Below are 20,777 nucleotides of genomic sequence, written 5' to 3' on the forward strand. Positions count from 1 at the left end.
AGGGTGAACTGGCTACCACGCCTGCTGGCATGTATGTTACAAAGGGCTATGCTCTGCTGGCTAGGGCATTTTCTGAGGTCCCTCCCCTGCCAGTTAGCTCCTGAGCTGATGAATGCTGTCCCATATTAGAGCAGCAACAAGGCACACCTAGCAGTACGCTCTCACCCCCAGCCTGTCCTGAGCTGCTTTGCCTTCCAGGGATGGGCTGGCTCTAGGACATAGGTATGGCAAACATCACCGTGCTTGTGCAGCTTCCTCCTGACTGGGATTGCATGGACGTGGTGGGAGTTTCTGTGAGTGAGGACTGCAGGATTGGACTGTGTCAGAGCGTGTGGAGTGTCATAGGCTATCCTCTGCGAGCAAACTGCTCATCTAGTTACTGTGCCATAAATAGGGATATAAAATGACATTTGGGCTACTGCTGCCCTCATAGCGAGCTTGCAGCTCCCAGCTTCTTGAGGTCGTTCCAGTCCACATCTGTGAGAAATAAGCGCTGCCAGTCCTGCTTTCTCACACTCATTCATGTGGGAGTAATCGGTTACGTGATGCAGAAGGCCCAAGGTACCTGTACATTTTCTTTTAAGACATTCCATGAATTGTGTCATATCTAATCTCGTTTAGATTTGGAAAAAATAAAGCCGGGGTGGTGTTTGCGGGGAGACATTGTTTTAAACGCTCAGAAGGAACTTAAAACCAGATATTAAATACTCGAGATAAACTAATATACTATTAACTCAGGTCTGTATCCTGCTCTTGGTTACACCTGCCACAGTAAATTTGGATTAAGTCCACTGGTTCTAGTAGTTCCGATTTACGCTGGGGTAGTTGAGCTCAGAATTAGGCTCTTACTGGATTTTATACAAGAACAATATTTGTCCTCTTATCTTGAAGGAATTAAATCAAATTCACATCTGTGTCCGTAGAAGAGGGAAATCTTAAGCGTGCATTCATTTTTTATATTCCTTTCCCTTTTTTCTCTGTATCCTTTTCCTGATTCTCTCTTTTCTCGTCACTTTCTTCTCCACATATTTAATTTGCTGTCAACCACAGAGGAATAGGAACAATAAATACTTTTGATACGTAGCATAGCCTTATATTGTAGATCAAGTTATTTTTTTTCTCCTTATGCGCCAAATTCTTCCCATTTACAGCAACACAATAACTGGCTGATTGTAAAATGCAGCCATGCATATCTAAAGTCACACCAGTGTAATGGAGGAAAGAATTTGTCCCTGTGCATTTTACCTGCATGTGGTTTTTTATATTTTAATATAAGACTCAATCCTGACCTACTAAAGACAATGGAAGTTCTGTGGGTGCAGATGGGGCCCATACCTTTTGATCTATTTTATGAATATGGAAGATTGTCAATAAACGCATCATATAAAATACTGCACTGGCTTTCTATCAGATATAAAAAGCACTTTTATTTTGCCCTCCCCCTTGTCTGAGGTACATAGTTGTTCTGTATTTTTACAAATAATTTCCAAGGAACATCGAACACTCACAGAAATACCAGGCTCTCAACTAGGTTTGCAGCTTTCTTTGCATTCATCTAGCACATGGTAAAAACCTACCATCTGCAAATTTAATTATATAGAAGTGGCAGTCTGAACTCCCAGCTTGATTGTGCAATTCCTTGTAAGTAGCCCTGGTCAAGTCAGTGGAACTGCTTGCATTAGGATCACTCACCTGAATAAGAGTTTCTAGATCTTCCACATCTCCCTTTCTTGCCTCTGTAGACTACAGATTCACAACCCTTTGTTCAGGGAAATGTCAGTAACCAAAAGGTTTTCCTGAAGCTGGGCTCATCCTGGAGAAAAGCATCTTTTGACAAGAGCAATTTGTGTTTGTTAAGAACTAGCCCCAACACTGAAACGTTTCAGTCTTCTTGATAATTGATGTGATCCAAATCTGCACGGTCCAGAATCTTTCATAAGACAGAATTCTCTTTCTCTCCAGATTTCTCTTATCCTCCTTTTGAAGGCTGAAATTACTATGGAAAATTTCATGGACGTTACCTTGCAATTTTCCTCAGGGATTGTTCTCTGAAATCAGTTGCTTTGCAGAAATGGAGTGCTTTTCAGCCTTTTAAAAAAATTTTATCCCCAACTTTTGACTGTACCATCACAGGCTCCAAACCCAGAGAGTAAACACGCCCCTGAAAGTTCAGTTTCGATCAAGCAGGGATTCTTACTTTAAAAGAACAGGGTGTTGTCCCGATGTATGTACAGTGTCAGACTGTGTGATTTGAGTTGAGCTGCCTAAAAATATTGAGGAACTGGTTGCTGCTTCCATAGTTGTTGCTGAAAAAGCATTGGACTATGATTTATTTTGCCTTCTGGACTGCGCTGGGCAGGGCAGTATGTTCAGCTGACATGTAAGGGACAGCTGTAGAGCTGCCTATGATGGGATCTTGAGCAGATTTCAGTTGCAAATTGGAGCTAGCCATAGAAGGGTGTATCCTTGCAGCCACTCCCTTCCATTGCAGCATTAGATCCATCGGCAGTGCTGGTGGATCCAGTCCTGTCCAATGAATGCTGCTCATTTAACCAGCCTGTATGTGTTACCAGTGGGTGCTGAGCCCCATTCGCCTGTGAGCAGTCCCATTATCCATTGGCTTGGGGACTGAGACCTGTTATGTTAATTTTGAAGGAATAAATGGACCCAGAGAGCCAAACGGGTTAACCACCCTGTCACTATACAAACAGCTGAACATGGTTCGGGGGTTTTGAATACAGAGACCTAGGCCTTCTTAGCCCCATGGCAACCAATGCCATTAAAAATTGGTATAATATTTTATTAAAGATACAGAAAAAAGGAAAATCAGTTGAAGCATTTAAAATGTAACGTATGCATTTAAACAATACCCCTTCCTCCTTTTCTCTTTAGCTATAGCTGGAGTTTTCATAAGGAAAACCATCTGTTTGATAGTCTTTTAGATGATATTAGTGATAGTAATAACTCATTTTGGGGAAAAGAGCAAAGGTTAGTTGAGATGGGCTAGAGCTGTTGTTATTATTAATGTCTGATCCGGTTTCTTTAAACAAGACAAACACAGACAAAAGGCAAGAGAAAAGAATAGCACAAATAGACAATGCAGCTTCTGTCTCTGGTGTTGGCTTTCACTTGGAACCTTGCTGCCAGAAGAACGTTACCACAGACTTATATCCTCATCGGGCTGTTTGCCATTGCTTTTAGCGGTCTCTCTGGTCAAAGGTTCACAGCATTGTTGCAAAAAAATGCAGTCTTGGCTGGCTAAGTTAGAAACTCATTAAATAAGAGCAAAGAAAGAGAAGAAATGTGGGGAAGGAAAAGGACGCAGGTGGTAGAGGTGACAGCAGGAACTCAAGTCTCACATTTCAGGTGCTGTTCAGGATTTAGCTGAAGCTGGTGGAGATGGGGATGTCATCTGGTTCCCTCTTTCTGGCCCAGTCTGGTCAGGACATCTCTCGGGACCAGGACGATGAAGGCTCAGCAGTGCCATGGTGGAACAAGGGCCACCCCAGAAGTAGTGGGGGTGGCAGCCATGTGAAACTTGTTCCTTTCACTCTAGCTGTTCTTGGTGTTTTGATAATTCAATTCTGGTTCATTAGTTTCTGGTTCCTTCCTCCTCTTGTTTACCAGTCATTACCTTAATACAGTCCTTGGGTCGTACTGGATCTTTCTGGTTGGACTAAATCAGTTTGTTGCCCTATTTTCTATCAACTGTTACCAGATTTGCCCATCAGCTTGGGGCACACTCATTTATTACGGGTTACTTTCCTGGGAAGGGAGGGGGGGGGTTGTAATTTTATGAATGTACTGCTTGTGTCACTTATGTTTTTATATGGAGCTTTACTTCTCCCTTCCACAAGTCCCCTCCCAATGGAGCTGTCCTGCAGGATCTGTTTCCCACAACTGGGTTCCTCCAGCCCCAGCCTCAAATAAACACCCACATTCACACCCACAATCACAGATTAACAGAGCATGTCTGAGCAGACTGGGTCAAAACAGCACTTTCCAGCTGCCACTTTTATATGCCACAGGTTCAGCATGTCGCTATCCCCACTTTCACTCTACAATTATTCTGGTAGTAACCCCTTTAATGAGCAAACCCCACAGGATTTTTGGGCATTACAGGGCTCTTTGGCTTAGGTAAAAGAAGCATTGCTGCAGAGCAAGATAGGGAAGCTGAGAACACGAAGAAGTAAATGAAGTTTAGAGTTTGGCAACCAGCTTGATTATTTTATTATTTATTATTTTATTGCCAGGTACATAGAGTAATAGCCATACAAGGAGAGACCAATAAACAAAACAGTTACAATATTACATGGTTTCAAATGGGGTATTGAGGAAATCTAGACCAAGTTTAAATACAAGTCAGGTTTAGAAAGTTACATCTGGAGTGAGAGAAAGAGAGAGAGAGAAAGGGAGAGCTCAAATTAGGTCTGAGGGGGAAAGTAGGCTTAACCAGAGAAGAGAGAGAGAGAGTTGGGGTCTCATCACTCAGTGCAGCTTGAACCGGTCAAAGGCTCCCAGAAGAGTGGAGACAGGCGGTTCAGCTTTTGGATCCAGGCATCAGAACAGAATTTTGAAGTTGGGTAGGGTCTTTTGTAGGGAAGAAACAATGGTTCAAGGGAGAACACTAGGGTTTTTGTAAATGGGTAAACGATGAGTCGAGGGAGTACCAGAGTTGTTTTGTTTGGGCTGGACAATAGAAAGTGATCATTCCTGGCTCTGGGCAGTGTTCCTTCTAGGGAGCTCACAATGCAATCAGGCAGATTCAGTGTTTTGGATATTAATAAAGGATCTATGACTAGAATTGGTCTGATAATTGCATGTGTGCAGGTGTGGGTACATTACCATCTGGAGCAGAGATCTCCTATCATGCCGTGCTTTCCTGCTTTGCTGATCCCAGAGTTCAGTGAGATCCCTGCCTTGAAGCTTGGTTCTCCATTCGGTATGCTAATAGAGATGTTTCCTTGTTCCATCTTTGATGTAGATGAGGCTAGGAGAGTTACTTTAATCCTGTCACCCTTGTCTGTAGGGGTTTAGGTGTGTCTCCCACTGCCTTTTTTTTTTTTGCCTTTTGTAAGTCTTTCTTCTGATCAGTTCTGGTTTAAGCAGAGGCTGGGTGGGGGAGGTCCTTCGTGAGTCAGACAGGCTGGGTACTGTGCCCTGGTTTCCCAAGAACACAGAGCTGACATGTAGCACAATATTCATTGTTATAAGTAATTGTGACATTTATGAATTTTCACTCACTTTCCAACAGTTGAGCTCACAACTGAAGTAGGTCCCCTGTCGTTACAAAAATATACCTCTTTTATGAACCAGTTCTGCTTCATATTAGACATTAGTTCATAAAATTACAATTATAAAGGAAAATCTTTTAATTTTCAATATATAAAAAAAAGAAAAAAGGTACTTGGTTATATTTTAAGGTTTGCAAATTCTGTATCCCAAAATTGGGATTTACAAATCTGATTTAATTAGATGTTACAAAATTACAGTTATTCCTTCCACATATTAACAAAGCTCAGAACTTACAACACGCTTCATTTGTAGACAAACGAGACAGAACTGCTGTAATCGGCTCTCAAAATGTTTAGAAACATACCAGCTCTCTCTACTTTGGCTGCATGTCCAGAACAGTAAAAATGCGGTGGGGAGGGGATCATCTTTTCCTCTTTTGGCCACCTGCACAGTTAACTCCACATTTACATAAACTATGAATATTCATTACACAAGGGGTTAAACTTGCTTACTTGGAAAATTATTGAACCCTTATGGCATTTTAACCCAAATATGTTGCCGTCTTTTAAAAAGAAGCAACAACATGATTTTTTGGGATCATGGGGAGACTGCTTGTGCATTCATGAACCATTTACAAACACCCCAAAGTGTGGGACAAGTATACAGGCATTTGCATCTAGGGACAGACTTTTCCAACCTGGTGGCCATTGTGACCTTGTAGCCCATCGTGGAGATCTAACTTCACAACACTAGCACCGTGCTGTCGCACATGCACAACACAAGACGACGCACTAACATCTACAACAAAACAATCATAAAAATTACAAGAAGTTGGGTGCCAGCAACAGCCCTTACGTCAGGTGGATTGACCCTTAATTCACAGTGAATGCCGTTGCAGCCATGAATCAACTGGCATTCTGTTAATAAGGAATAACCCATGATGGTGTTTTAACAGAAGCTTGCTTTAGCAGCTTACCCTTCAGCAGTTTAAACACTTACTCTTGACCACTTTTACTTTTTCTTTAAAATGCCTTTATATCAAACCATCCAAGTTATCATCAATTACAAAAACTACAAATCTCAAAATAAAGAAAAAGAAACAAAACATTTGTTAAAAGGTTAAAATAAAATCTGAAAACAATTGTTAAACACTCTTCTTCTTTTTTTTTTTTTTTAAACATGAGGGTTAACAGTTTACTTTATATATTTAGCCCAAACAAGCTCAAGGCCTGCCACACAAACAACAATTCAAGCATTAAAAACACCCCACCTTTTGCACAAAATGAAAAAAAATCCCCACAGTCAATTTAAACACATAAAATAAACCTTGGCCTCACCAACTTTTAAAAAAACCATTTTAAAACACAAATTCAAAAACCAATTGCAAATATTTACCTTCCACCACAGGGTAAAGACAAGCTGGCAGATGTGTAGCTGCACCTTTTGAATGAAAGAACAAACATAATTTGAGTTAGTATGATACCACAAATGCATCAAACCCTCCACCCTGCAACCTATTTAATACCCAGGTTTTTTTAAAAATTAAACAGCATTAAATCCCAACTATATAGTTAAAAAATAGGGGGGTTTACCTTGCCCTGGTGAAAGGCTGCTTGAAGGTGTTGTTTCCATGATCAATAGATCACACTGCAATAAAGACACTTCTCATCCTTAGTAAGGATAGCGTGAACAAAAGAGTAACATTATATAATATATACATTTTTTCAGAGTTAAGAATAAGCAACATACCTAGTCCAGCACCAGCAGTTCAAATAGTGTCCGTTAGGAGAAAGGACAGTCTCCAAAAAAACTGAGGTTTTTATACCATTCTGAGTCTTTCAAAGCCCAGTTAGCAAGTTGATTTGATCACTACAGTTCTTAATTAATGGATACCCCACCCCAAATGTTCCCTTTTGTAACATGCACAACTGGTTTTTGAGAGCTGTACAACTGGGGTACTTTTTTTTTTTTTTTTAAATTAAAAAAACATTTTCCTGTTTGAATGAAACTGTAGGGTCTTCTTATAGTATTAAACAGTAATCGCCATACATAACATAACATACATAGCAGTCCTTAATGTTACTTAATGTTAAGTTCATGGCCACATTGGGCTTCACAGTTTTCTCTACACGACATAGCAGGAGTGCTTGAAACTTCACTGCAACAGTGTGCCCAGGACTGCACTGCAACAAATCCTTCAAAAGAAAGGGATCCTACCACTTAACCTAATGGAGAATTCTCCCTGCTGGCAATATAGTGCCTATGACAACTGGAGGAGGACTTCTGATTCCATTCAGTAAAAGGCAGTGGCAACACGTACACTAACCAGTACATCACAATACCTACCCACTTCATGGGGCTATTGTGAGGTTTATATAGTGAGTGTGTGGAAGGAATCTGGAGTTAGCTATGTGTGAATCAATTTCTTCCCCCCATGTGTTGTAAACATGCTTTTAGCCTTACCATGCAGCATGGCAAAAGCAACTGGATTGGCAGGCAACTGATACTGCTTTGAACAGAGTGTACCAATTTCATGCCTATCTCCTTTATTCCAGGGAAAACAGAAGGGGTCAAAGGCTATTTTAGAAAGCGTCATGTTCATGTCATATGTTGCATCACGATGCTGTGTTTCATCTTTGGCTACGTCTGGTAAGTAGATTGTTTTGCTAAGCAAGAGTCTTCATCGCTCCATTCCTAGGGTGTCTATTGTTACAGAAGACTTTACCCAAATACACTATAGAAACTCACATCTGTGGTGCAAATCCAGGTTCTTACAAGTGCAACAAATTCCCCCAGCTTTTAGTCTAGCTAGGGAGAAAAAGGAGTAAGGGAACAGATTCTTCTGTCACACCTGTGCAATCCTAGTGACATCAGCAGGGCTGCTGGGATGTGACTAAAAGCAGCATGTAAATCATTAACTTTTATAGCCACTGAATTCCTTCCTGTGCTTATCTTATAGTATTTGGCACTTTGTATAATGCACTTGTTATTTTAGAGGCACAGTGACTCAGATGGTCGCTTTCCCACTGTTCCAGAAGGTTCTGTAGGTTTAAGTCCAAGAACTGAGCTCCTGCCCCATGCTTTCACTGCAACAGATACCTAGGGAGAAGGGTACTGCTCCTCCTGCAGCTGGAATGTGAAAGCAACAGGCTTCCAGCTCTGGCTGCTGAATGCATGGAAGTTGAAGACATGTTGATTCTTTGATAGGGTGACTGGCCTAGTGGATGGGGGGGAGCTGAAGACATGCTATATCTTGATTTTAGTAATGCTTTTGACAAAGTCCCACATGACATTCTCATAAGCAAAGTAGGGAAATATGGTCTAAATTAAACTCTTATAAAGTGGATGAAAAACTGGTTGAAAGACTGTACTCAAAGAGAAGATATTGATGGTTCACTGTCAGACCATGTTGTGATAGGTATGTGTAGAACTCATGGATCATGAAAGGTGTTTTGTCAGAGGTATTGATCATCGCAGCAATGGAGATAAATCTGCAGATTTTGCATCTCTTATTCTGCCAGGATCTGGTGCCACTTTGAGTTGGTGTGTCCTGATTTGTGGGATGCTTGCCTCTGGTGATGAGGCTAGGGGGTTGTTTGAAGGCCAGAAAAGAGGATTTGGGAAAGGTGCTCCCCAACAAGTATGGATTGTAAATGTTTGATGATACCCCATACTGGGTCTACTGTAGGTTAGTAGGTGACAAGTAGGGGTATGCAGTCAGTGTTTTCTTTTCTTTGTTTGTGTTTCTATATTGAAGCAGATTCTCCTGCAGTATTTGGATGGCCTGTTCCATGATGTGATCTACTTCTCTGTTGGAATGTCCTTGTTTGATGAAGGTGGTTTTAGGTGTGTTTGTGTGTGTCCCCAACTTTCTCTTTGGAGCAAATTCAGTGGCATCTGAGTGCCTGAACTGATTTCTAAGTGTGTCTGGTTGCTGCATCTGTGGAGCTAAGTGTGGTGATTGGTGGGTTTCTTCTACGTAGGGTTCCATTGTTGAAGCCCATTGTGGTGTCCAGGAAGCTGCTGCTGGTGTGGGAGTGTTCTAGAGAGAATTTGATGGATGTGTGGTGGTTGTTGATGTTGTGGTGGAAATCTATGAGGGAGTTTAGGTCATCTGCTCAGAAGTGAAAATACCATTGATGTATCTCAGGTATATTGAAATTCTTCCTGAGTTGGCCCATGAATCGGTTAGAGAGCTATCCTAGTACCCATGGCTGTTCCCATGGTTTGGACAAAGTGTTTGTTGTTAAATCTGAAGTTGCTGTGGGAGAGGATGAAATGGATGAGTCTGTGTGTTTAGAGTGGATTTCTGAGCATTGAACATTATATAATTTGAGGCAGGCAGCAATGCCATCATGGTGAGGATTGTTGGTGTATAGGGAGGTGATGTCTGTGGTGGCAAGCATGATGTTCTGGGGGAGGTTGTTGATGTTTCAGAGTTTCTTGGAGGAAGCTGGTCCTTTGTGTGGTGAGTGGTTTGAGGTGGTCTCTATGAGTCTTAAATTCCTTCAGTGAAAGTGCCGTGATGGGTCTTCCCGGGTTCACTTGTTTGTGTATCTTGGGAGGCATGTAGAAAGTCCCTGGGGTGGGTTTGTGGAGGATAAGGTTGTAGAGTTTTGGAGTTGTTTGAGAAAGGATTTGATGGTATCTTTAAATTGCTATGTGAATTGTGGTTTGGGTCTTCTTTGGATTCTTCATAGTGGTGCCAGAGAGTTGTCTGTTGGCCTTGTGGACGTAGTCATCATGATGGAGGACTACAATGGTGCCCATTTTGTCTGCTGATTTGATTGATATCTGGTGGTTGATTTCCTGGACTGTATAGTTATCCTCTCAGTAGTAGAGAGATTGCAATGGATGTAATGTTTCCTGTGAATGTGACATCAATTACTTCAGGAAAAAAATCGACCAAGAAACCACATTATCTGAGCACCTCACAGACTTGAATGGATTCATCCTTGCAGTACCTTTATGAGGTGGAGAAGTATTGCTCTAATTTAACAGATGGAGAAACTCAGGCACAGAAAGGCTAAGTGACAGACAGTGGCAGAGTTGGGAATCAAACACAGCTCTCCTGACTCCTCTTTCTCTATTCTAACTATTTCACTGCACTGCCTCCTTATGAATTAGAGCTGAGTGAATAACTGATTTTTCAGATTGGGTGCTAAACAGAAGAAAAAATCAGTTGGGTTCAAACTGAAACTGAATTTTTTTCAGTTTCTTTCCAAAATGAAAAAAAAAATTGTTTTGGGTCAAACAAAACATTTTGTTTGCCCCAGAACAATTTTTTGTTTAGTTTAAAGTTTCGGTCATTTCTGTGTGTTTTTCACCCCTTTTTTAAAAAATAAAATGAACTAAATTTAAAAACAAAAGAGCATTTTGAAACAGAGGCTGAAGCGTTATCATGTAACATAGACAGATAGAAACTGAGTTGAGTTGAGTGTAAGGTCTTCACAAGCATGGTCAGTAATACAGTACATCTGTATTGCCATATAACTCTTTTCAGTTATCTTTTAACAGCCCTTAGTTTGACATTCCAATGGTGATTTAATCTGTAAGCTCCTTGATGCAGAGACCATGAGATATCACTGAATATGCTCTCAGTGCATGACAGACAGTGATATGAAACTGCTTTGCTTCACCTATCTCATCACTCTGGCAACCTTTTATTTTCTCCTTTGTTTGGCTGGTTTTGTTTGTTTGTTCTATTGGGAGGATAAACCACTCGGTTGGTTGGTTTGTTGTGTGATTTGTGTCTTTAAATAGTTGTGAAAAGACACCTAGAGATTGAACTAGGTGATTTTTAGTGTAACGTTTCTATGTTATTTAGATCTCCATGTTTGACATGACATTTGGATTTATTCCAGGAATACGTCCAATGGTACCTGGCTGGACACACCAATCCAGATCTGCAACACAATGAGGTAACTATTCCCTGTTGGATTTTTCTGGACTTTGTGAGCATTTGAGGTCTCCCAGTCAGAGCTCTGGAAATCAATTCCACATTGTTTAGATTCCTGACCACTTCTACTTTGACTTACTTGGGGTTTGCTGCCAAATTTCAAATGAAAACTCAGTTTAAACTAGCAGCGGCTCCTCAGAGCAAGGGGAGGGGGAGAGCACGACTCCTGTGCCTATCTTTTTCTGAATTAGATACATTAAGGGGCCGGATCCTCATCTGGTATGTGCACTCCACTGACTTCAGTGGAGCAATGCTGATGTATGCTTGCTGAGCATTTCTCCTAGGATCTTTACCTATTTCTGTAAACTGGCTCTGAAAGGCCTTTTCATATATTCATGTCATCTACCAACCTTCTAATGACACCAACAGCCACAGATCAAAACAGCTGAGTTTCACCTGTTGTCATGCTGATGCTTGGAAACCATGAATTTGGCAAGATCTTGACACAAAATCATGACCCGACTGCCGTGTTAGTAAGAACTGGGCAAGGCCAAGTTCATTCAGTGCTAACACCTACAGTGAAGATCTGTGAGCCTTGATCACCTGATTTGCACTTGGGGGAACAGATCTGGACAGAATATTCATAACAAAACCCCAAACCATGCAACCCTCACCTACTTCTGCATTGGCAAGAGTGGCCATGACTCGGATGAGGCACAAGAAATAAAACAACCAAGGTGCAATCTTTTGTTCCTTTCTGTTAAATATTTGAATGGTATTAATCTTAAAATTTCTGGTAAGTAACTATTTTATTCCATGCTGTGTTTAAAAAACAAAAAACAAAAGCAACAAAACTCCCAAACACTAAATGGGACATGGCTTTCTTTCCATAGGAACAATACCCAGGACTTGGATGACTTTACAAAAATAAAGCTACTAAGGTGGGACCTTTTGTTAATTCCACTTAATATCTGTGACATGATCCTGCAAATACTAATATGAACGTCCTTTACTCATATGATAATTCCCATTTACTTCAGCGGGACTACTTGTGTCAATAAAGTGTATTCATGTAAAGGTCTGCAGGTCTTTCTTCCTTGGACTTGTATTACTTTTAAACAAGTTATGCTCTAATAATGTTGTATTTTTTGGTAAACTAAACTTCCAACATTTTCTTTCTATTAAAAAACAAACAAACTGTACATGATCATAATGACTTTCAAGAAACAAAGATAATAAGGTAGAATATTTTGTTAATTTCTTTCATGCTGGTGAATATGAAATAAGTCAACGATTTCTTGGACTAGTTACTTTCATTGTTCTTTCTCCATAGCAACCATATCTGCCTCCTGGAAGACTCACTACAAATAGAATTACCAAGGTAGAACTTTTTATTAGTTTATTTTAAGTGTTTGAACTGCTTTCAGAAGAACTCTGGAGTTCTGAAGGATGATAATCTATGCTTGTGGAACTCCAGTACTCTGTTTTAGCATTGCATTTGTGTATTATGAATCAATACAGTATGATGACACTGAAATTTAGACAAGCCCTGATGTTACCTAACTTAGAAAGCTCTCAGCAGTGATATCATGGATTCTCCTCTAAGGATGGTCATATTGCTTGGTTTACACCAACCTGGATCTCAGTTCTGACCTCCAGGAAGCTCTACTACTCAAATTCTGAGTCACACACACAGCTCTGTCAGTGTTCCTCATTCCCCACCTGCAAAACTTTACTCCAAGCCTGAATGCTCACATCACTTTGCTAATACACCCCCTCACTCCTGACTTTTAATGTCTCCCTTTGCGCCTCTCATGAGCATAGATTGTCAGTTAAGCCACATTGCATAGAGGTTTTGTGATGGGAACCAATATTAGGGACTAGAGAGAGAGACCACTAAACACATGTTCATATGTGACCTGAACCAGGATTTAAACTCAAGTCACCAGAGCTACAATAAAGCTAAAACCCTTTCCTGAGGAGTCCTGAGTATGGGTTACTGAGTTCTCAATGGAGCTGTGTGGTGGGAATCTTTTATCTGTCTGTGAACTCTAGAAGGATTTTTTAAAAGTGCTATGAAAATCTTTCCTTAACTTGAAATCGTTCTTGTTTTCTTGCTTTTCTTTTAGAATGATTTACACAAAGCCACAGACTCTAAAGCCACCGTAAGTAAAACTAAAAATAGCTGTTTTGTTACATCAAAGATATAACTACAGTTAATAGACTGAAGTCTGACCAAAATCCTTAAGGAAGTTTCTGAACTTGTCTTCCTCTTCATTAACTTACACATACAAAATCGCAGAAATACCTGTGTCTTTATACAAAGTACACCTAGAACGTTTTGTTCAGTTACAATCCTCATGCATGCTGGGTAGATGCTGGTGCAGTGCAAACATTAATTATTTGATAGTTTCTTATATTGATACTTAGTCTGAAAGGGTTAATCCAGGAAGATCCTAGTAACCTGATACATTATATAGCCTTGCTGCACAATGTCATGTGACTTCATGGAGTTGTGTTTTTCTTTACATCTATTAGTTATCTATTTTTGAAATTTAACACATGGATCTGGTAGTGTCTTTCTATATGTTGAGATGGCAACTGCCTCCATATTTCTTACTTCTACAGTGTGATTCTAAAGAAAAGTTCCTCTCTCACAGGAGAACTGACGTCCTTATGATGACTCCATGGTTTGCTCCAATAGTTTGGGAAGGGACCTATAACTCCGAGATCCTGAATGAGCAGTTCCGACAAAGGAATGTCACCATAGGACTGACAGTGTTTGCTATCAAAAAGTGAGCATGGCTTAATTACAGAACTGTATAGATGTTAGTTACGAAAAGTGAGGTATAATCAAGGAGGAGGTGGGGGAACCTGTTTTTCGGGTAGGGATGATGGTGTCTCCCTTGTTCACCTCACCCTCCCAAGCAGGAGAGTCATTGGAAGACTGCTGATTGACTTAGAAGACATGTCAGTGGCAGGAAAAGGACAGGGCTTTTACAATGGGGCGGAGGAGGAAATCAGGAGGGCCTGGCAGCTGTGAGATATGATCAAATAAAGCCACTTGTTGTGTGCGTCAGGGCGAGAGGGACTGACAACAATGATAAGTGGACTTATGTTCTTTCCACTTCTCCTTGTGCTTTGGGAACAAAGTCTTTGCTGACTTCACCATGGGTGGTCTTCTATCTTCTCTCTACACTGTTATCATTCTACTTAGGGGGAGAGAATGGCTAACAATATATTCAGAAATACGACCATGTAACTGGGAACAAAGAGATATTTTTCAAGAGTCCCTCATACAGAGGAATAACTTGATTTTCATGCCAAGCAGTGGATCTGTACATGAAGGAAAATACTTAGCATAGCCTGTGAAATACCTTGTTATGCAAGGTACAGATTAAGAAACTGTTTAATAATATTAGTTTTTCCAAAGGCTAGGCATACCACAACAAAGTCCTTGTCACACATAAAGCACAGGTTCAGCCAGGATTTACAAGCTCTGTTGTCTGCCAACTTCCGCCCTCAACTCCCTCAGTTTTTTCTAAGCTCTTAGAGGTGAACAGAATCTTTTTGCAAAATTATTTCAAACAGCAAAATTGTATTGCTAAAGATCAAAAGGACCTCAGATCAAAGTATAGTAAAATATCATAATTATTTTCCCATTATCATCCTGTTAAGAATGGACAAGTAGGTTTTTATTTTTTACCCGGGCTAAATATTAATAACAATTTTGAAAGGCTGATTTGGCCACCAGTGAAATGCAGCAACTTTTCAATGTTGTACGTCAATATACACAATAAATTAGGTAGGAAACAAAGAACAGCAGCTCCATTTGGAAAATATAGGGCCAATTTGGGAAGATGGAATGAAGGAACTGAAGTTTGAATTTGCCCAGGGCACTGTGGCTAATTCCCCCACTCTTGTGAAAAGTTTAATGGGATTGATAATGATTACATGTAATCAGCGTGACCCATCCGTGCCTAGGGTAGCCACCTAAAAATGCCAATGTCAGGGCAGGCTGCAAATGGAGAGTAGATTCTCCCAGCACTGCTGGGTGACACTGAAATCAGACTGCCCAACCAGTCACAAATAGTGCTTCTGATTCCCCACACTGGTTCTCAAGAAGCCAAAATAAAAATATACACAGCCCCCTTTACTGCATTTCAGTCTCTGGCTCCCAATCAGCCACCACGTCCAGTAAAGAGATCAGTTATTTAAAACTCTATGCTCTTTACCAAAAAGGTTTCTCCTGACCCCAAACGGTCAGCCACAGTACCAGATCAATATAAGTTTGGATCTTACCAAAAATACCACGCTGCCAGCCAATTCTTTAGTAACTAAAACTAAAGGTTTATTATAAAATGAAAGAAACAAACTATAAGAGAAATGTTAAATGATTAAAGCAATCAGACACATACAATTGATTTGAAAGTCCATATATATCAGGTTTCCAGTAGAAATGTGGAGTTTGCAGGCTTATATAGTCCCTCTGGTATACATCCAGTACCTGGATGGGTCTCAGTCCTTTGTTTCACAGCTTAAGTTCAGTTCAGTTGTAGATGAATTGATCCAGAGGTAGGTGAAGACTGAAGACTGGTGACTGAAGACAATTGAAGATAAAATGGATTTGGTGCAGCTGCCTTTTTTGTTCTTTGGCCTTTGTCATACTGCTTGTGGAAATTTACAGGAATAAGATGGAGTCCAGAGTCATATGAGTAATTCCTGGTGACTCATCAGGTATATCCCTGGCTTCTCCCCCTGGGCCCATTGTACCTGTGAATTTCTTTAATGGGCCATTAAGGAGGCTAGTGCTGCAGCCATCCTGTCTGGGGTGTGACCCAGAAACAGAGCACAATATGAAATACAGATACAAACATATTCATAACTTCCATTACACATGTAACACACGAACATAAACATTATCATCTTACTTAGCACATTATAGCCTTTCTAACGGTACCTGACATGGCATATCTCATATGAATTATTATGATTCTGATGTATTGATGTTAAAAAAATATAATAAATGCCCCCGCCCCCCAATCCAGCCAGCGTCACAATCAGAACTTTGAAAAGCAGAACCCTAAGCAACATAAAACCCCCTTACATGGTGCTGGCACAATGGTTTGGAACTGCCCCAGAATCAATATGAATTAGGGTCTTTTCACAATAATATCTTGGGGATAAGAAGCATATTTAAATTTTTTCAGGGGTGGGGGTTGTTAAAGGATTCCTGGGGAACCTTCATGTTTTCTTGTTCTGAGAAATGGCTTAATTAAAAATACTTAGCTTTGAATCAAAAATGAATATCTTCAGGCAAGTCTAAATATGCTGCAGAGAGGTCTCCTGGCCCACCAAACTGCATGTGGCCAGTACCTGCATTGGAAATGTCCGTGAATGAACAATTACAATCTTCACTTTATGCTGGATATCTGTTTACTATATAAAGGGCAGCCAAACAAGGACAAAGATCAGCATTATGTTTCTCATTCACTAGTACTGGGTCCTAAAGGGGCTAAACATATACACAACAAATGAGGTTGAGGTCAATTTCTAATAGCTACAATGTACAACTCTCATGTTGATCCCTCACATTTTGAAATGAAGGAGGGGGTTGGGTATTTGCAGTGAAACCCTTGTGAATGCCCCTTCACTCCTGTTGGGTTTGAGGTGAATTCTGTACGCTAGTAGTGCCTCAACTGGCCCCTCTACTCTTGAGGGCTTTTGATGGATATTTGTTAAAGGTTCCTTTGCTGGCTCTCTCCAATACTTTAACAGGATGAGGATCCTGAGTGCTGTGGTCATAGCGCCCTGGCTGTTTCCCAACCATTGATGTCAAACCACTGCCAGAGATCTTGGCTCAGAGCTGCCTACATGGGGGGCAGCTTTTGTAACACATGCTGCACCTGCTGAAGTCAATTGTAGGTCAGCAGGTAAGGAGGCAGAACATCTTTGAAATGCACCTGCACCTGGGCCATGTTTCAAAAATATACAGGCAAATCATTTTGCCTGGACGGAACGTGAAACTGGAATGTGAGCATGAAAGAGAAAACACCCTCATTTTCACTGCAAGGCTGGCTAAATGGCAATAAAGGCCCGATCTTGAGAGGTGCTGAGTGCTCTTATCTCTCATTGAAGTTAATAGAGTTCAAGATATTCAGTATCTCTCAGGAGATGCTCAGTACCTTGCAAGATTGTGCTTCATGTTTAAATGTCCCTAGAACCACAGGTTCAAATTCTGGCAGGATACAGGTCAGCTCTTCATCCTTCCCAGGTAGACTCCCTTCCTGGCTGTTGGGAGGGACAGAGTGGGATGGTATCTATGGTTTATTTCTCAGCACTTCCATATGTGTTCATGGGCAAAGCACTCATGTGGTCAGCACAATACCTAAGACCTGACTTGCTCCTGCAGCATGGACTCCAGGAGAGTCATGTGCAATGCCCTGAACAGCTGAATATGGCTCAAGAGATGAAGGTTGATGATCGTCATTATTTGGAAAGAAATAACCCTAACCAGAAAACAAGCAACGAGTTGTTGTTTTTTTAAATTGTTTTCTACAAAAACAGAAAGATTATTTTTGTTGTTCATGAGCATTATTAATTCCTGCTTGTAACAAAATCCATTAGGTGGAGTCACAGTGATTAGTTACTTCTTAAGAGGAATCTTATATGAATTGGCTATTTTCATAAGGGAGAGAAACTGACATTTACATAGTTTTGATCATCACAAAATGTTTTACAAACTGTGTAGAAATCAGTTTGTCTTCCTCTCCCTAAATAACAAGAAAAAGCTAACACCCTAGAATCTTCTTGAGACTCCAGCCATGTCATCAGTCCCCATCAGTCCTTTCACTGCCTCTTATTTTTTTCCACACTGAGTTCAGAATCCTCATCCACAACTTCAAGGTCCTGCACAACTCTGCCCCTTCTTACACCTCCACCATTTTCCTCACCTACCCTCTCTTCTGCGCCTCTGATCTCCCTGATCCTTTCACTTTGTTGCTCTCTATGTCCCCTTCTTCCAGCCTTCTGCCACAGTGCCTTTTATTTCTAATAGATAATGTCTTTCTTTTTTCTAGGTATGTAGTCTTCCTCCAGAAATTTTTAGAAACCGCAGAGACGTATTTTATGGTTGGATACAGGGTGAACTATTATATTTTCACAGACAGGCCTGAAGCAGTTCCTAAAGTTGCACTCAAAGAAGGAAGGAATATAGTGGTTCTCCAGGTTCAAAACTACGCTAGGTGGCAAGAAATCTCTATGCGACGCATGGAAATGATCAGCTACTTCTCTCAGCAGCAGTTCATTAATGAGGTCAGCTACCTTGTGTGTGTTGATGCAGACATGAGGTTTAATGACCAAGTTGGAGTGGAGATCTTGAGCAACTTGTTTGGCACACTACACCCAGGTTTCTACGCCTCTGAGCGTCAGTCTTTCACCTATGAACGTCGACCTGCTTCTCAAGCTTATGTGCCCCATGATGAGGGTGACTTTTACTATATGGGAAGCTTTTTTGGAGGAACAGTAAAGGAGGTTTACAAGCTGACCAAGAAATGCCATGAAGCCATAATGATGGACAAAGCCAAAGGAATTGAGGCAATCTGGCACGAAGAGAGTCACTTAAACAAGTATTTTCTTTACCACAAACCAACCAAAATACTTTCCCCAGAATACATGTGGGATAACAATATGGGTAGCCCAGCGATCCTTAAGAAAAGAAGGTTTCTTGCTGTACCAAAGAACCACGCGGCAATCAGAAATAAATGAAGTTCATCTCTGACAGGTCTTCGTGCCAACTAACATAACTGATATTATATGTTTCCTTGGTTGATGAGAACATATTGACAATTGGTAAAGCTCAATAACATTTTCTGATATCCCCATTATTTCTGTGTAGGCCCCAGCAGGCCTGAACCAAAGCAGGCCTGAAACATACTATGTGAAGCTTAAGGGTTAACACTTTGTGATTTAACATTTATGACACATTCGCCCTGCTGTTTGTTACATTCCTAAGTGAATGTTGAAACTTAATTGTGATAATTTGCAAGTAAAGAGAAGAGCCCAATGCGTATCAGGAATGTGGTTTGATGTGTAAATCATGGGGCAGTGAGAGGGCAAAGAAGATTCCTTATATTTTCCTTTAGTAAAATGGTATTAATAAAACTGATGTAGGTATAAGGATTTTATGATGTTAGTAAGTAAGTACAAGATAATGTACTAATGTAGTGAAATAAGAATGCAATGATTTTTAGTAAGCATGAATGAGGAATGAATGCAGTTTGAGTGCTGAGATAAAACAGTGAGAAAATAATTACTGCTTCCAGTACAGGAGGGAAAGAAAAAACTTTTGTTTAAAGAACTTTACAACCCAGATGGCCAGATCAAGAGAACCCCCGGAAAACAGGGAAATTAACACCCAAAGACAGGAACAGCCAAAGTGTGAGACAGGAATGAAAGAATGATGGGAAAGTTGCCACCCCTACAGCATCAAAGTAATTAATGATTACATCAAACAAGAAAACCATCTGACGTGACAAATCCATAGACACGAATGGGGATGGATAAAGTATAAAAGTGGGGAGAAGAAATCTGGACTTTGGGCTCGTTCTGCATACCCCAAGGAGCATCGTCTTGACCGACAGAGCCCAGCTCCACCCTCATGTCTGAACCACTTGGCCAGTGGTTTCAGCCCGAGCAACAAGGGACTGGTAACTGTATCTCTCCTGCAGAACTCTGTGTGTGTGTGTGTGTGTGTGTGTGTATGAATGGGAGAGTGTTTTAGGCAACTATTTGCTTTTTGAAATATTTCTCTTGTCTGTATTCATAATAAACGAGGCATATTGCCTTATCCCTTGAAAAAGATCCTGCTGTTTATTTTATAAGTATAACATCTGGATAGAGGAATGGTTTGCAAGATGACACCATGTTTCGCATAAGAAGAAATGTTGAGGAGAAACTTTGCTGATTCCAACCATTTCTTGCCAAAACTACCAGCATTAGAGAGAGAGAGAGTGTGTGTGAAAATCTCTGTGTGTGTCTGTGTGTAAAAAAATTAAATTAATTAGACTTTTTGCTCCTCTGGTTCAATTTGATTTTCTAGGAGGTTCAGGCTGCCTCTTATTTTATCCATCCTAATCTTGAATACTTGAAATGCACCTCAAGGTTCTGCAGCTTCCATTCCTGTGGTGCTCTCCGCCTTGCAAAAGACTCTGTAAAGTGAACTAATCTTGTTTCTTAATAGCTGCAGTTTTTCTGGATACATTTTTTCAATCTCAGCTGGCTCAGAATGATATCATATTTTTAAGTTTTCATCTCATTTATAATGAAAAAAGCTCAGGGTTATCAGATCTATTTTCAATTAATTTTCTCTCCGGAAGGACTTAAATGACCTCAGCTTCTTGGAGAGAGATGTCTGGAGAAGTATCACAATAGAAAGCAACCCCATCTGCTGTTGGCAGAGCTCCTAATACCTCATAAAACTTTGGATCCCCAAAGGACATTCTAAAAATGGGTCAAAGCCACAGACTTCACCTCTCTACACCAAAGATTGTTTAACAAACCTTAGGAAAAGAGACCAAATGAGGATGTAATGGGTCTTGCTTGGATAATTGTATGTGTCAGAGTATGATGACTGATAGAGTCC

General features: G+C 40.6%; 1 protein-coding gene across 4 annotated transcripts; it reads left to right on the forward strand.

The window, feature by feature from the left end:
• Positions 1–469: 469 nt before the first annotated feature.
• ABO (ABO, alpha 1-3-N-acetylgalactosaminyltransferase and alpha 1-3-galactosyltransferase) lies at positions 470–19,987 on the forward strand. Of its 4 annotated transcripts, XM_067541881.1 has the most exons (8): positions 470–561; positions 7,791–7,884; positions 11,100–11,156; positions 12,028–12,075; positions 12,468–12,515; positions 13,264–13,299; positions 13,795–13,929; positions 18,214–19,987. In XM_067541881.1, exons 1-8 carry the CDS (start codon positions 546–548, stop codon positions 18,899–18,901), a joined length of 1,122 nt encoding a protein of 373 aa, XP_067397982.1. In that variant the 5' UTR covers positions 470–545; the 3' UTR covers positions 18,902–19,987. The 4 variants fall into 4 exon arrangements, with proteins under 4 accessions (XP_067397982.1, XP_067397983.1, XP_067397986.1 ...); XM_067541882.1 differs by lacking the exons at positions 470–561; positions 7,791–7,884 and adding an exon at positions 8,059–8,653; XM_067541885.1 differs by lacking the exons at positions 470–561; positions 7,791–7,884; positions 11,100–11,156 and having other exon boundaries at positions 11,165–12,374; positions 13,763–13,929.
• Positions 19,988–20,777: the final 790 nt, after the last annotated feature.

Source organism: Emydura macquarii, unplaced genomic scaffold (genome assembly GCF_026122565.2).
Source record: "Emydura macquarii macquarii isolate MOO-44397 ecotype Brisbane River unplaced genomic scaffold, CSIRO-AGI_Emac_v2 contig_691, whole genome shotgun sequence".
Taxonomy (NCBI): Eukaryota; Metazoa; Chordata; order Testudines; family Chelidae; genus Emydura; species Emydura macquarii.